Source organism: Phoenix dactylifera, chromosome 6 (assembly GCF_009389715.1).
Source record: "Phoenix dactylifera cultivar Barhee BC4 chromosome 6, palm_55x_up_171113_PBpolish2nd_filt_p, whole genome shotgun sequence".
Classification (NCBI taxonomy): domain Eukaryota; kingdom Viridiplantae; phylum Streptophyta; class Magnoliopsida; order Arecales; family Arecaceae; genus Phoenix; species Phoenix dactylifera.
The window spans coordinates 3,554,040-3,571,728 of NC_052397.1; the positions used below are offsets into that span (position 1 = coordinate 3,554,040).

Sequence of the window (17,689 nt, forward strand, 5' to 3'; positions counted from 1 at the left end):
ATTGCCATGTGGATCATTATTTTGCCACTAGAGTGGAAATAATAGTTAGTAAAAAGAAATGGTGGTATCGTTTTACAAATAACTTTGCTTGGACGAACAAAGCAACGAAGCGTTGAATGATGCAAATTGCAGTAGCTGTTGAGACGTGGCCTTCTTTTAAACCAGATAAAAAAACTAACGATGGTTGGAGAGGGAGGGGTCAGCAACAGGCTGGTTGGGTGGACATCTGTTGATGCTTTTTATTCTTTTTATGAAATTAAGTGGTGAATCATGTGACCATGTTAATAAAATTAATCTAGCTATGTTAAATTATCACAAAATCAAGTCATAATTGTACCCAAGTATGGCTAAGCATCCTCGAAGAATAAGACCTCAATTGTACTTCCTTGCAAGCACAACAAGCTTCGGTTGAATCACGCCTGAATCACCCACCAGCCGAAGCCTGGACCTACCATGCTGTCAAAGCAGGAGGAGCATACCAACCATTGGCTGCCAACTACCGGTCCTCCTTGCATCATCAAGCAACATTGGGAGTATGGTTGCAATCGGATCGGCTTAGGTCGGATGGAGTTAGTTTGGATGCAAGTTGGATCCAACCAACTTATTTTAATAAATCAAAAATTTAAATTTGAACCAAAATTATTTATTAAATAGATAATCCAATCCGACCTACATAATCCATTTATTAAACAGATCGAGTTAGGTTAAATATGTTAGGTAGATTTTTAAACCTAAACCCAAGCTAAATGTTAAAGAAACACGTTAAATAGATCATCGGATGTTTGAAACCTAAACCCAAGCTGAATGTTAAACAGATTAAATGGGTCAACCTATTTATGACCTAAACCAATTTGGCCCAAATCAAAACTTACTTATAGTAGGCCGAGCATGACTCGAGTTGACGAGTCGAGTCATATTTTGCCGGCCCTAACTGGGAACGATATGTAGAGTTAACCTACATATAGCTTATTCTACGTAAGGAATCAAATCATCATGCATAGAGTCTTCCAACGACTTAAACTTTGAAGTTTCTTCAAATTTTTTTCATCTTTAAACCAATTTTATTCTATATACAGATACTTGAAGCTACTCAAATGGAGGTATATGAATATACCTAAAGTTTTATGCTGATTTTACAAGTGTGCAGATAATGGCCAATGCTTTGGTAAGCAATGGTTGTAGCAATCAACTTGATGTTCGAAGGTATAAATTGGATGATCAACAAAATCTCGACCTAAAGTCAATACTAAAAAGAAGTACTAGAAGACATCATCAACTTTGACAAACGTATCAAAAAGCACGAGCCAATGAAGAAATTATCGTTCAAGCCAATAAAAGAGTTCCGTTATTCAATTATTGGTTCGACAAGTTACTATATGTTGTTGTTACTGTGCAAAAAAAATGGCAAAGGTTATTGTGGCGTTTCACAACATCAAGTCCAATGTTATTGGCATGGACCTCACAATGATGGGAAGTATTGGAAGTTCATTGCTTGTCTTATTTATACTAAGATTCTATTTCTAGTTTATCTTTATTTTCTACTTTCATACTAATTAGAATCGTTTGTCTTTTAGTGCAAATGCACTTTAGTTAGGTAGAGCCTTAAGTTTAATATATTTGATTTTTTTTTTTTTCCGTTGGAGTGGGATGGCGATGTTTTTATGATGTAGTAGAGAAAAAAAAGTATAGTTTTACAAATATAGAGAGAGAGAGAGAGAGAGAGAGTCACGTAAAGAGTTCGAGAAATTTTTTTTCCTACATATGGAGCTTCTTTAATGAGGCATCTTTGCGAGAGGAATCGAATTCTTCATTTTATCTTTTATTTTTTTGGATAGATTTATTTCCACTAGCTTTTTCTTCTTGCAAATTTTTGCGAATATTTTTTTTATTTATATATTTGGTGTTTGTTCTTAGGTTTACATTATCGACTTACTTCAGATAGCATGCCTTTCTACATTCACAAGCCTATATTGCTCAGTTTAGGTGCACCTTGGCCACCAAAAGATGCTTACGAATATGGCATCCAAGGAGAGAGCGGGGGAGGTGAATCTGGTCCAAAGCCAGCCATGTCTCCGCCAGAAAGACATTGGACCCCATCTATGGTGTGCCCATGTGGTCTTATGATGCAAGGAATTTAGGTGCAACAATGCTGGTGGATGTGGGACTGTCTCACTGGTTACCTTTCTGAGAAAATTTATTAAAAAAAGATATTATTAAAAATTGGAGGAAAATTATATAAAAATGCAAGCATGCATGCGACATGTGGCAAGAGAAAAGTAGTAATATATTCTATTGACTGTAGTGCTCATTTTAGTCCCAATGATGTGTATAGCAGTCGTTTGTGAATTTATAGCTATGGTGGGTTTCATACCTAACAAAAGGCTGCAAGGCTAGAGCCTAAACTATTTTCAGTTATAGTTGAATTTCGGATCGGGCTTATTTAAAATTTGATATTTTCTATACACAAGTCCGATCCATGATCAGCTCTAATTCGATGCAAGATTGCAAGTTATTAACTTCTGAGTTTGGGATATTGGGAGAACAACTTTGTTGCAAATGGTTACCAAGTGATAATGGGCCAGGTTAGGTCAGCCGGCCTCAAGTCCATACCCAAGAATCACATTTGGGCATCTTGTTTTTGGTGTAACAGCAGGGGGTTACCCGGAAGAAAGGAGAGAAAAATGTTACAAGTGGATGTGGGGAGTCATATGTCTGAACTTCTATTTCCAGAAGCACATCAGCGAGATTGGCCAGAAGATCTGCAGATTGGAACATTCTGGTTTTGAGATTAGACCGATAGGAGGGAATTTAGATCAGCTAGCCGAGATCAAACCCGACATGATGCAGCCAATAAAACACCCAAATCATGGATGACTAGCTTGGATAGTGAACCTTGCCATGCGAAAACCAAATCAACCTGACCCAAGTTTGAAATTTTCAATTCAAATAATTTGGGTTGAGTGAGATTGGTTTTTATCTCCTGAAATTTTAATTTGGAAGTCTGCACTCTAGTCAAGATAGAGTTCATGCTATGGATAGAGGCGCTTAGCTTTGAGTTGGGTTGAGATGGAAACCTTGGGCTAAGATCAGTTGGGCTTATGATGGATGGGGTTGCTTTGGGCTTCCAGCCACTTGGATTGTGGGATGGGCCTAATCTTTTTGAGATGGGCACAATTGGATTTTACTCGGAGTGGGAATTGGGCACGTCAACCCGGACCCAATCTAAGGATCGAGTAGGCTTGGGTTGTTTTAGGCACGGCTTAAGTTGGATTTGGGTTAAGAATCCGGCCTGACTGAAATTCGGGTTAGGATTGGGCTAAGATATTTTGATAACCCGATCCAATTCGAACCTAAACTCAAATACTCATTTTGCAAAATCTCATTGTCTTCGTTTAACTATATGAAATTGAGATTATATTATACTATTCCTATTTTGTTTTTGTTTTACTTTTAGATATCATTCATATGGCACTCTCGAGTATCTTGACTGCTCTAATCTAGTCAACTTGGTCCAAATCAACCTAACTTGACCCCACCTGAACCAACTGATTCTAACCTAGCTCAAAGAAATGTTGTGTCGGGTTTGGATTGAGGGGATCAAGTTAAAGGTCAAGTTGGGTTTTGAGAAACCATCTTAATGTTGGGTACAGACTAATCTCCTACCTAGCCCAACCAACTTAATTTTCAACCCAATTTTATTTCGAATTTGGGTCCAATTGACCACAATTTCTCTTTGCCAATCTCAATCTCACCATGCCCATCTCATAACTATGGGTCTCATCTCATGGAAGACAATGCATCGGAGAATCAGAACGTCCCATGGACATTGGAGGCTATACCAAGTGGTGGCCGAAGTAGTCCCTCATTATTTAATATAACCTCAGCCAGTTAGTATCATTATTATATATATATATATATATATATATATATATATATATATATATATATATATATATATATATAACGACCTAGGCATTTTCTTTAAAGATAGGCCAAGGGCACTTATATTTCAGTTTCAAACTAAGCTGGGCAAAACCAAGTTCGAACAAACTCGATGTGATCACACCTCAAGCATGGCCCGTAGACTTCATTGCATTTCATTTGGTGATTATATGTGAATAATAAACCAATCATAGTGTGATTAGTCCGCCGAACGATCAGAGACAAACAGCTTCGATGCCAATACAACTTTCCCTGGTCCACCAACATCAAGTGTATGTAGCTTTGGTTTGTTCCAACTTCCAAGATCATCAGAGCATGATATATGAGGCATTGGATTATCATGATCTTGGGTACTCTCTGGCAAATCATGGTCTGTTTAGATACATAGATCTTTTTCTTTCTTTCTTTCTAGTTATTATTTTTCGCCCAACTGGTATGGTTGTAAAGTCCAGATACTCCACTCAGAGATCCAAAGGCTGATGAACCCCTCATGAGTAATAGTCTGGACCCAAAATCCTGAAACGTTCACAGACGTAGAGAGTCGTTTTATGAAAAAACGACTCAATTGCAGTTCTGTTGGAATGGCTCATCTCTCTTCCACAAACAGTCTATTTTGAAATTAACTAGGCCAAATAATAGTAATAATAATAATTTTAATACAAATTTCTCTAACAATGGATATAGGAATTATCAAATAGAGCTAAAGTATGTAACAAAGTCATTGCTCACGGAACCCAAGCCTGGACAATATATACCTTCAACTTGGCTGTCCACCCAAAAAATGAAGCAGCGATTGGAAGTCAAGACCACAGCGTTGGACAGTCAGATTAGTGAATGGATGCCTTGAATCCATTTGTTTGGTGCCGTCTTCCTTCCTTTATGATGTTTCCTTCTGGAATGCCGACTTGTTTCCTCACGATTTTTTGATAATTATTTTTAATTTAATGATTCCATATTTAAAATAAAAGAAAAAGGACTATATTTTTTTCATTTTCTTTGCAGGCTTGAGACTACCATAATGGCCATTATGATGACTATAACACGGTAAGTGGGAATGTCATCTTCTCCCGATAAGCCAATGTTCCGCTTTCTTCGACTAGTTATGTCATTCAAAGTCGTTAGAGTGAGTCAAAATTCTACCTAAGCCGAATAAATTTCATGGATATAGTACAAGACAATTTTGGCCCACGTAAACCCTAATGTTGATATATTTTCAGTCAACAAAAAGACCCAGCCTCTATAACCACAAAAGAAAAAAAGAAAAAGAAAAAGAAAACCGCATCAACAACAACCAGGGGAAAAACAAAAACAAAAAACAAAAAACAAAGAGCCAGCATGAATTTTTTTTTTTCCTTTTTTTTTTCTTTTGATTTTTCGAGACCAAGGCCTTTACTTGGAGCACACGGAGGCTCTACCTGGGATGAAGGAAGAGGAGGCTTCGCCATTGGTTCCAAAATGATTGATGGCGGAGGGGGGCGTCAGGTCTCTTGGCGGCATCTTCGCCAACTTTTGAGGATTGGCCAACGACGGCGGACGAAGGTCTCTTGGCGTCGATTGGAAGCAAGGAAATCTGGAACACCAACCATGATCAAGTGGCGACGAATAGCTTTAATTTTTGAACTTCCTAAGAAACTTTTAGACAATATTTAACTATTTTATTTTTTTTTATTTGGAAAAGCCCAATCACCTAAGCATCTGCTTCTTAATTGATAGAATTTAGGGCACGTTTGGTTCGTTATTAAAATCGAAATTGGAATAAAAATCAGAATGTCAATATTTCCTCGCGTGTTTGGTTTGTGATAGAAATTGAAATAAAATTTGAATACTAAAAAAAAAAAAAAAAAAAAAAAGTAGGAATTGAGTTTGAAAAGATTTGAGCATATGTCTATTTTCTTTTAAAATTGAAATGGTAATAGAACTTTCTCTACCCAAGCAACTAAAATGAGAGTCACTCAATCTCATTTCCATTTCAAACTCTCCTCAACCAAACATACCCTCTGTCCCAATATTGAAACGTTGATATAAACATATTTGTATTTAACACTTCTTCGATTGACAAGCTTTGGTAAGATACATACACTTTTGAGCTACTAAATATACAGACACAAGGTCAACTCGGCGAGGCATGCGTTCAGGAAGGTCAATGGGGCCGCGGATTGTGTGGCTTTATTTGTTGCCGACCACTCTAAGGATCGCCTATGGATGGACGAGGCGAAGTTGCCTAGTGCTTTTCATGATGTATTATTTTTTGAATCTTTTTAATGTATTCATACACATTATGTATGATATCTCCGTTTTAGTATAAAAAAAAAAAAATACACACCGTCAACTTAGCTTGACTGGAAAGCGCTCAGCGCTACATGCGATCGCCATCCATGTCTGAGGCTGGGTAAGATAATTGCAGCCTAGGGCCTGCGATTGCCATCTTCTTCTATTCTCTTTTTACTCTTCAAACTCGTCGTTTATGCTTTCAATTACTTCTACTATTATTTCTGTCATATTTTATATATTTTTAAAAATATTCATTTCAGGCAACTAAACAAGTCGATTAGTTCGAACCTTGCATTTGCTCATGCGGTGCTAAAAGAGAGTGGGGCTGAGCTGGGAGCCAGTTGAACTCTGGAAGCGTACGTTGGAGCTTTCTACCTCACATGAGAGGGACAACAATACTTTTAGAGCAGTGCCTAGCACACCTTTGATCTAAGTTCTCTTTTTTTTCAGTTCCTTGCTTATAAATTTTCCCTTCGGATTTTGCTCATGATTATTTTGTCACATAATTAGTTATTGATTTTCCATTTTTTTAATATTTACGTCGAATATATAATTCAAAGAGTAATATGACCATGGAAAAGAAAAGGTTATTAATCATTCAGGCATGTCTTAATAGAATGCAGCATATTGTTGTTGTGGAGCCAACTGAGCCCGTTTCCACCCGCATTCACTTTACACTTGGGTCCACCGAACCCATGGACATCTGAAGTGATTCATGTAAATCCCGACCCATCTGGAGACTTGGGAGGAATAGCGGTGGAGATCGGCAACTGTTGAGGCGGTTATAACCGCCTGACAGCCACGATCACCACCACTTCTCCCTCCCCGCCGAGCCTATAAGAACCCAAGGATTCTTCTCTCACTCCTTCTCATTCCCTTCTCCTTCTGTGCAAGGAATCGGATCGGGAGCGACTCCATCGGAGTAGGAGGCTGAGGCACCGGGGGAAGCAATCAAGCTACCGGAAGAGCTGCTCGGCTCCTCCTCGGAGCAAGGTAAACCCTTAAACCCTTCTCCCCTTCATGATTTGTATCCTGTTTAGCTTAGATCTAATCTAGCCATGAGATAAAAACAGAGGTAGAAGGAAATAAAACAAAAGAGAAATGGAAGAAGAGAAGGGAGGGGGAAGACTCAACTTGTGGTGTTCGGCCGCTGAGTCGGCGTTGGCACGATCGGCCACGGTTGTGACCACGGCTGTTGACAGCCGAAGACCCTCCTCCTCCCGATCATCTCCTTCACATTTTTAGTTCGACCGTAATCTAGCATTCCATGGATCCGGCCGTAATACATCCTTAAACACTGTGGGGGCCCTTGCTCTTCCCTTTCATCTCGGTAGGTAACCTCAAGCTTCATTTCTTCCGCCGAGGAAGGAGGGGAAGAGAAGAGGTCAAGGATGAGAAGAAGAGAGAGAGTCTGATGATGGTGGCCCTAGATTAGGTAGCCGAAGACCTTGGAGAGGATAGATCGGGGTGATCCGAGGCCCTCCTTGCTCTCGACGGTGCTCGAGCTTCCATCTTCCCCCACCGGAGATGGAGGAAAGGAGCGGCCAGCTGGGCTGCGGCTGCTGCCGGCCAGACCACGGCCGCCGCAGGCGCCGCTGGTTGGCTGCAGCGCCGCCGGCTTCGGGCCGGCCTTCTCCCGAGCACTCCTGCGAACCTCCTTGCCTCATGGGAGGAGAGGAGAAGAGGAGGGGAGGAGATCGGGACGAGAAGAGGAAAGAAGGAGAAGAATGTTCGGGAAGGGAGGAGAAAGAAGAAAAGAAAAAGAAAAAAAAAGAGGAAAAGAAAAGAAAAAGAAGAAAAGAAGGGAAATATATATATAATAATAAAAAAAAAGTGCTATGGGCCGAATTGGGCTTGATTTCGGCGGTGGGCTTCAAATGAACAAGGCTTTAAAGGCCTGAGGCCGGACTAGGCCCTCGTCTGAGCCCAATATTCTTAAACTCAGAATTAACTGAGCCAGAAGCTGAATCAGACCTGAATCAGAGGTTAAATCAAGTCTGAACTAGAAGCTGACCCAGACCAGAACCAGAAATTAAATTGAGTCATGGGCCTGAATCAGAAATTGAATTAGGCTATGGACCCGAAAATGAAATTGAGCCCTATGGATGGGTTGTAAATGACTTTAAGATTATAAATGAATAAAGATTAAATGTGCAAGTGACATGTAATTTAATGATCTTGCTAGGTATTGGAGAATTGGCATTTGGGTGAGCAAATTAAGGTAAGTAACATGTCTTAATCTTATTATGGATCATGTATCACGTTTTATATGGTGAAAAAGTATTATTTATAGAATTGGAATTGTGTATATGAATTGTGGAAAATATAAGTAACCCGGATATAATCTTATGTTTTATCAAATACTTGTGACTATTTGATTATGAAATTGTATATGATTATTTATATTTTCACAAAATTAGGATCCAACATGTGTTAGCAAATGATTGCATGATTTTGGATAAATAGCATCCATAATGATTATTATATTATTTACACATTATTATGATGAGGTAGAAAGATGCATGGAAAGAAAAATAAAGTTTTCAGCATGATCATGAATTTTATTCAGCATGATGCCACGAAGAACCAGTTGACGACGTTACAGTTCCTTAAGCATAACCAGTATAGACCAAAGATTTTTATCCATATCCAGCAGATACGAGGGTGACAGTACGAGTACCAACAGTAGCATATCAAAGTACAGATCCTATAGAAGCCAAGGTATAAGCATAGCCAAGACCAGTAAACCCACACCAGCAGTCGATGACGCTTTTGATATAGGCTATGCTATTGACGAAGTTATTGAAGCACCACTACAACCGCCAATAGCAGTTGTTGAACCAGTAGCTCTAGATCGAGAGCCGGATGCATCAGTCGTCAAGGCATAACCAGTTGGTTTACCATCACTTTATGAAAAGTGATAATAAGCTACCTAAGTGAGGTTGGTAAGAACTAAGGGACAATGCCCCCCTAACCTAAGTGGGCCACTTTCCAATGTACCGATGAGAAAAAATTTATGAAAAGCATGATATGTTTTTAAGAACTCTCAGATCACTATGTACGGCCCTCGCCAGCGGGTTATAGTAGCTTGGTTTAGACCCTGCCAACGGGGAACAATAGTTGGCAAAGATTATGGCCCTCGCCAGCGGGTTACAGTAGCTCGGCATACGGCCCTCGCCAGCGGGTTATAGTAGCTTGGTTTAGACCCTGCCAATGGGGAACAATAGTTGGCAAAGATTAGGGCCCTCGCCAGCAGGTTACAGTAGCTCGGCATACGGCCCTCGCCAGCGGGTTATAGTAGCTTGGCTTAGACCCTGCCAACGGGAAATAATAGTTGGTAAAGATTATGGCCCTGTCACGGGTAATAATAGTGACCATAGCTGCACTATCATCTGAGAGCACGAATTTCAAAGTATGAATAATGATGAGTACGGATTTCAAAGCATGAATAATGATGAGTACGGATTTGAAAGCATGAATAATGATGAGTACGGATTTGAAAGCATGAATAATGATGAGCACGAATTTCAAAGCATGAATAATGATGAGCACGAATTTCAAAGTATGAATAATGACGAGTACGAATTTCAAAGCATGAATAATGACGAGCACGGATTTCAAAGCATGAATAATGACGAGTACAGATTTCAAAGCATGGGATAATGACAAAAGTTTTATAATGCATAGCCATGTTTATGAAGTTGCATAAATGGACATGCATAGTTTTATGACTGGTTTGTTATATGAAATGCTTACTTTGTTACAACTGTTAGTTTCTTAAATTAATGCACTAGTATGAGAAAATATTATGATTGATCAGATAAGATTATGCATGGTTACTTACTGAGCTTTATAGCTCATACCCATTTATTTATGTTCTTACAGATGAATAGGAGATGCTAGGAACGAGGAGCGTGACATGTTTCAGGGTTATGGGGAAAAGAAAATGACGCATTAAATGTTTCTATTTTAGATGCTTTGTAATCAATCTTTTATTGATGAAACATTTGTTAACATTCAAGAAAGAAATTGTTCATAATTGATTTAAAGTTTTTAAAGTGGCTGCGTGTTATTGCGGGCAAGGGTTCGCAATAGCACGGCCGTGTCATGATCCGATTTCGGGGCGTGACATTAAGTGGTATCAGAGCAATAATTTTAACCATGATTTAAAAACTTTTAAAATTAATCATGGGAATGGATAGCTAAGTTAGCTTTCACATGATTGGAGTCACAATAAGAACAATAATGACATTTTAAATATTAAATAAATAAAAATAATAGCAATAATAATAATAAGAGAAAATTTCTATATATATAATACATATATATATATATATATATATATATATATATATATATATATATATATATATATATATAATGTGATGAAATGGATAATGATTAATACTATATTTTGATAGGTGACGATGAGTGATAGCGAGAATGAAGTTTTGGCTAACTATAAAAGGAAAGGAGTGAAAGCATCAACCCAAGAAGCTACCAACATGCCAGCTAGGCCACCCTCAAATGTTGTAGCTACTCAGGCAGATCTGGCTGGGGTATGCCAAGTGGTGGCACAGCTTCTTCAGCAGCAGCAGTAGACGCAACTCTCCTTCCGACCTGTGTCGTCTACCGATACCTATTATGAGAAATTTCGGAGGCTGCACCCTCCAATGTTTGAGGGAGGTGCTGATTACTTGGCTGCGGAGGCTTGGATTTAGGAGATAGAGGAGATGTATGATGCCCTACAATTTCCCGAGGAGGTCAAGGTCAAATTGGCGGTTCCTATGCTCAAAGGAAATGCTAAGTTCTGGTGGATAGCTATGAAGGCTGCTGTTCAAGGAAATGGCGAACAACTGACATGGGAGGAATTTAAAGGTAAATTTTACAACCAATACTTTCCTCAGTCAGTGAGATTGGTGAAGCAGAACGAATTCTTGACCCTGAAACAGACCGAGAATATGACAGTATTGGAATATGCCAGCAAGTTTAATGAATTGGGCAGGTTTTGTCCTCAGTTCATGGAGGAAGAGATAAGTAAAGCTAATAGGTTTGAACAAGGCCTGAGATATGGGATCAGGTCTAGGTTGGCTGTTCTGCTTTTCACTAGTTACCAGGATGTATTGGAAAAGGCTCTAAAATTAGAAGCCGAATTGAAGAGATCAGAAAAAGAAAGAAGTGACCAGAAGAGACCCAAGATGACAGAAAGTCTGAGTGACAGGCCACAGAACCTTGAAAGTAGTACAAATAAGAAGAAGAGGTTTGAGGTCTGTACCTACTGTGGCAAGACTCATGGGGGGCCTTGTTTTAAGAAGATGGGAGTCTGCTTCATTTGTGGTCAACATGGACATTTGGCACGGGACTGTCCAAATAAAAAGAAGAACGACTCGGAACCTACTGAATTGGGAGCTCAGCTTTTGCATTGATTTAGTAGAATGCTTGTGACCAAATAGTGACAAGTATCATTCTAGATAATTCCATGAAGGCTATGTGTCAATTGATTGTAAATCATCCGACCCCTTTGTATCTTTTGGGTTTCTAACTCTCTATAATGCTTGAACCAGTCTTTATGTGATGTCGTCTCCATTAAGAAAGCTATTCTCATGGATGTTATGTTTAAGAATCTTTTCACTTAAATGAGAAAGTTAGAGTCAATACAAATTGAGACTGAGCCTTAGACATGTTGGGCTCAATCAGAGTTGCGCAGCAGAAGTCTAGTAGAATATTAGATAAAAGACTAAATATCTTCAATTGTTTAAGAATTAAAGTATGTAAAATTTCGAGGACGAAATTTCTTTTAAGGGGGGAAGAATGTAAATCTCGGCCCATCTGGAGACTTGGGAGGAATAGCGGTGGAGATCGGCAACTGTTGAGGCGGTTATAACCGCCTGACAGCCACGATCACTACCACTTCTCCCTCCCCGCTGAGCCTATAAGAACCCAAGGATTCTTCTCTCACTCCTTCTCATGCCCTTCTCCTTCTGTGCAAGGAATCGGATCGGGAGCGACGCCTTCGGAGTAGGAGGCTGAGGCACCGGGGGAAGCGATCAAGCTACCGGAAGAGCTGCTCGGCTCCTCCTCGGAGCAAGGTAAACCCTTAAACCCTTCTCCCCTTCATGATTTGTATCCTGTTTAGCTTAGATCTAATCTAGCCATGAGATAAAACAGAGGTAGAAGGAAATAAAACAAAAGAGAAATGGAAGAAGAGAAGGGAGGGGGAAGACTCAACTTGTGGTGTTCGGCCGCTGAGTCGGCGTTGGCACGATCGGCCACGGTTGTGACCACAGCTGTTGACAGCCGAAGACCCTCCTCCTCCCGATCATCTCCTTCACATTTTTAGTTCGACCGTCATCTAGCATTCCATGGATCCGGCCGTAATACATCCTTAAACCACTGTGGAGGCCCTTGCTCTTCCCTTTCATCTCGGTAGGTAACCTCAAGCTTCATTTCTTCCGCCGAGGAAGGAGGGGAAGAGGAGAGGTCAAGGATGAGAAGAAGAGAGAGAGTCCGATGATGGTGGCCCTAGATTAGGTAGCCGAAGACCTTGGAGAGGATAGATCGGGGTGATCCGAGGCCCTCCTTGCTCTCGACGGTGCTCGAGCTTCCATCTTCCCCCACCGAAGATGGAGGAAAGGAGCGGCCAGCCGGGTTGCGGCTGCTGCCGGCCAGACCACGGCCGCCGCAGGCGCCGCTGGTTGGCCGCAGTGCCGCCGGCTTCGGGCCGGCCTTCTCTCGAGCACTCCTGCGAACCTCCTTGCCTCATGGGAGGAGAGGAGAAGAGGAGGGGAGGAGATCGGGACGAGAAGAGGAAAGAAGGAGAAGAATGTTCGGAAAGGGAGGAGAAAGAAGAAAAGAAAAAAAAAAAAAGAGGAAAAGAAAAGAAAAAGAAGAAAAGAAGGGAAATATATATATAATAAAAAAAAAGTGCTATGGGCCGAATTGGGCTTGATTTCGGCAGTGGGCTTCAAATGAACAAGGCTTTAAAGGCCTGAGGCCGGACTAGGCCCTCGTCTGAGCCCAATATTCTTAAACCCAGAATTAACTGAGCCAGAAGCTAAATCAGACCTGAATCAGAGGTTGAATCAAGTCTGAACTAGAAGCTAACCCAGACCAGAACCAGAAATTAAATTGAGTCATGGGCCTGAATCAGAAATTGAATTAGGCTATGGACCCGAAAATGAAATTGAGCCCTATGGATGGGTTGTAAATGACTTTAAAATTATAAATGAATAAAGATTAAATGTGCAAGTGACATGTAATTTAATGATCTTGCTAGGTATTGGAGAATTGGCATTTGGGTGAGCAAATTAAGGTAAGTAACATGTCTTAATCTTATTATGGATCATGTATCACGTTTTATATGGTGAAAAAGTATTATTTATAGAATTGGAATTGTGTATATGAATTGTGGAAAATATAAGTAACCCGGATATAATCTTATGTTTTATCAAATACTTGTGACTATTTGATTATGAAATTGTATATGATTATTTATATTTTCACAAAATTAGGATCCAACATGTGTTAGCAAATGATTGCATGATTTTGGATAAATAGCATCCATAATGATTATTATATTATTTACACATTATTATGATGAGGTAGAAAGATGCATGGAAAGAAAAATAAAGTTTTCAGCATGATCATGAATTTTATTCAGCATGATGCCATTACTCACTTTCCAATGTACCGATGAGAAAAGATTTATGAAAAGCATGATATGTTTTTAAGAACTCTCAGATTGCTATGTACGGCCCTCGCCAGCGGGTTATAGTAGCTTGGTTTAGACCCTGCCAACGGGGAACAATAGTTGGCAAAGATTATGGCCCTCGCCAGCGGGTTACAGTAGCTCGGAATACGGCCCTCGCCAGCGGGTTATAGTAGCTTGGTTTAGACCCTGCCAACGGGGAACAATAGTTGGCAAAGATTATGGCCCTCGCCAGCGGGTTACAGTAGCTCGGCATACGGCCCTCGCCAGCGGGTTATAGTAGCTTGGCTTAGACCCTGCCAACGGGGAATAATAGTTAGTAAAGATTATGGCCCTGTCACGGGTAATAATAGTGACCATAGCTGCACTATCATCTGAGAGCACGAATTTCAAAGTATGAATAATGATGAGTACGGATTTCAAAGCATGAATAATGATGAGCACGGATTTGAAAGCATGAATAATGATGAGCACGAATTTCAAAGCATGAATAATGATGAGCACGAATTTCAAAGCATGAATAATAACGAGTACGAATTTCAAAGCATGAATAATGACGAGCACGGATTTCAAAGCATGAATAATGACGAGTACAGATTTCAAAGCATGGGATAATGACAAAAGTTTTATAATGCATAGCCATGTTTATGAAGTTGCATAAATGGACATGCATAGTTTTATGACTGGTTTGTTATATGAAATGCTTACTTTGTTCCAACTGTTAGTTTCTTAAATTAATGCACTAGTATGAGAAAATATTATGATTGATCAGATAAAATTATGCATGGTTACTTACTGAGCTTTATAGCTCATACCCATTTATTTATGTTCTTACAGATGAATAGAAAGATGCTAGGAACGAGGAGCGTGACATGCTTCAGGATTATGGGAAAAAGAAAATGACACATTAAATGTTTCTATTTTAGATGCTTTGTAATCAATCTTTTATTGATGAAACATTTGTTAACATTCAAGAAAGAAATTGTTCATAATTGATTTAAAGTTTTTAAAGTGGCTGAGTGTTATTGCGGGCAAGGGTTTGCAATAGCACGGCCGTGTCATGATCCGATTTTGGGGCGTGACAATTCATGTCTTGTAAAGTTATTCTATAATGCACTGGCACTTCTGCAGGACTTGCTCGAGAAGTGTTGAACCACTTGCTTCTCTTCTTCTACGCGACGAATGACACTAAGCACGGCATTAATCTCATATACCAACTCATTTACCAAAATACGAATCGCATGAGGATCCTGCTTCCTTTTTGCTGGCCGGATAACAAGTCGATGGGCATCCGGATCTCAGGACAAACGGGGCCGAGAAGAGCACACCCAACTGCCTAAGGTCGGCTTCAAACGCCCCTAAACTAGCTCGGACTACTCCCCTAAGTCGTCCTTTCCTCATACTTGGGACCCACAACCACGCCAAGTTACGAGGCGCAAACAGGGAGAGGGAGGAAGATAAAAAGCAAGGAAAGTGATGCAAATGGGTGTGGAGATAGTAAAGAGCTGCTTTTAAAGCTGAACAGGGTGACGAAGGGCCTAGTCTGGTCTTTTTCCTCCCAGGGTCAGTCCAAAAAGGCAGACCTTGGGCCATGGGATGGTGCCATACTGGTTCTACACCAGGGGTGGTCTTGCGAACGAGAAACCTCGAGAGAAGGGACGGGGTGTGTGGGGTTGAGTGGATGTTGGAATTGGAGAGACAAGGGGAAGGAATAAATGGTAAAGGCATGGGCCATCTCCATGCTACTGTAGTACGTGAAAAAAACTCGTTACCTTTAGATGGTGATGGGGCGGTGGCGAGGGGAGGACAGGAGAGGAGAGAGATTAAAGGTCATGGATAATCCAATGCCTTGTGCATGCTTGTCACTGTGGTCCATTTGCTTTGGAACTGCTGCTCTGCTTCCCCTCGCTGTCCTCGACACTCTAAGCCACTGGTAGTCTCCCTGTGGGAATCTCTTAGCCCGAGCCTAAAGCTTTTTTGATGGGGTTCGCATTCCAAGATCTATATACTCTAAAGTACATACTATATATACCTTTCTCACGTTATATACGGCGATGCAAACTTTATTGCCGGCTACCATTGACCTTCCTTCTCCAATAACGCTTGTAGGGCTATACCATTTCGTTTTCTACCGGGCCACCTGACTCAGTTGAAACAAACAAAAAAAAAGTTACAAGAAAATGCATGCTACTTCCCATTTTAATTTCAAAAATTAAAGTAATAATGCATACAACTTGCTATTTTAATTTTCAGAAGGAAAAAAAAAAGATCAAACACTGCCTGGGATAATTTTGAAAAGAAACAAAAGTAGCACAACGGAAACAAATGTAGTTGCAAACTCTCCGTCATCCAAATTTCGTATTGGACTGTTGTTCAATATTTTTCAACATTCCTTTGAATAAAAAGAACTTTCAAAAATTAAATTCTAAAAATGAGATATATTTATGAACGATATTTTGAGCAAATGATGTTGTTAATCTTGTCTTAGTGGCCATCATTCTGCTAAATATTACTATAACAATTACTAATAGTAACTGTAAATAAACTCAATCCGAATAAATCAAACCAATGCTGATCATTAAAACTATTATAACAATCATGACAATTTTGCTCGGCGGAGAATATTTTTTGAGTAGAATGGCCGTAAACCGCTGGATGGGACTATGCATTATTGGAACTTAGCATGAATAAAAATGTGCCTTCTTTAAAAAAATAAAAGACAAAAATATCTTGCATGCATGCAATTAATTGCATATCTAGTTGCGAAAAAGTGCTGCGTAGCCTAATCTTTTGAATCTAGCAGCTAAGCCTTGTGTGGGACAAAGTAGTAAAAGTTGCAAGGACTATACCGACAAAATTTTTCCCTTCACATTGCTAGTAATGAATGGAGTAAGGACAGGGGCTTGCAGGCTGGGACGTTTGATGGACAGAGGAGGAGTGGAGGGTATCTTGTCCTTTAGATTTTGTGTGCGGAAGTATCCAAGTAAGAGAGGATCCATGAAAACAATCTAATGCTGTTGTACCCTCAACTGCCAACCGTACGGATGGTTTATATTACTTTATAAGAAAGCCAAGAACATTACATTATTTGAATAAATATAAGTAGATATAGACAAAATTCTAGGAAAAGACAAGAATTTATTGATGGAGGTAGAGACGTCTGGGGTTTATTATTTGAGGCACGCAAGTTAGATCCCAATAGCTTCCTCCACAGAGAGAAAAATTGTAAACTTGAGGTATCATTCATCGCAAATATGTAGGGCATCGGAAGAGAGATGATTGCCATGTTTTAATGCCGGGATTACAGAGAGAGGACTTCTTTTTCCGGAAGAATTTTTCATCACAAGACACTATAATATAACTGTGTTAGATTTATGTCCTATTGCGAGCCACTACGAAGTGATGGTTGCTTATAAAAAAATAAAAAAAAGCAATAGGATAGGCTAAAATATAAATCGAATACAGAATATATCAAAAATTTATCAACCCTAATCAAATTTTATTATTAAATACATTGAAAATTTATATTTCTATTTAATTATTTTATGAAACAAATAATTTAATCTTGACAAGATAACTTCCAGGGATTAAATGGCTAAGGATGCCATCCCGCATTTCAAAGTTTCTGATGATCACACGTGACAGAAGACATGTTTGGCAGGAGGCGCTAAGATTGTTTTTGGTCTCACAACAAATTCGAATGTGATATAAAATTAGTTTCTCAATTTAATGCGATCGCATAATCTATTATAAGAAGAAAAAAAAAAA

At 39.6% G+C, this 17,689-nt stretch overlaps 1 protein-coding gene and 3 long non-coding RNA genes across 4 annotated transcripts; 3 read left to right on the top strand and 1 right to left on the bottom strand.

The window, feature by feature from the left end:
* The first annotated feature begins 6,378 nt into the window (after positions 1-6,378).
* Positions 6,379-10,295, top strand: LOC103697361. The gene is made up of 2 exons (XR_005512117.1): positions 6,379-7,206; positions 10,099-10,295. It is a non-coding gene; the product is annotated as an uncharacterized LOC103697361 (long non-coding RNA).
* On the bottom strand, positions 6,783-7,969 carry LOC120110988. Its single transcript, XR_005512116.1, has 2 exons — positions 7,348-7,969; positions 6,783-7,260 (listed from the first exon to the last, which is right to left on the bottom strand). It is a non-coding gene; the product is annotated as an uncharacterized LOC120110988 (long non-coding RNA).
* Positions 10,296-10,946: 651 nt separating the features above from the next.
* Positions 10,947-11,639, top strand: LOC120111154. Its single transcript, XM_039127715.1, has one exon. The coding sequence runs from the start codon at positions 10,947-10,949 to the stop codon at positions 11,637-11,639; it is 693 nt and encodes a 230-aa protein (XP_038983643.1).
* A 401-nt stretch (positions 11,640-12,040) lies between these two features.
* Positions 12,041-15,092, top strand: LOC120110989. Its single transcript, XR_005512118.1, has 3 exons — positions 12,041-12,302; positions 13,490-13,525; positions 14,759-15,092. It is a non-coding gene; the product is annotated as an uncharacterized LOC120110989 (long non-coding RNA).
* Positions 15,093-17,689: the final 2,597 nt, after the last annotated feature.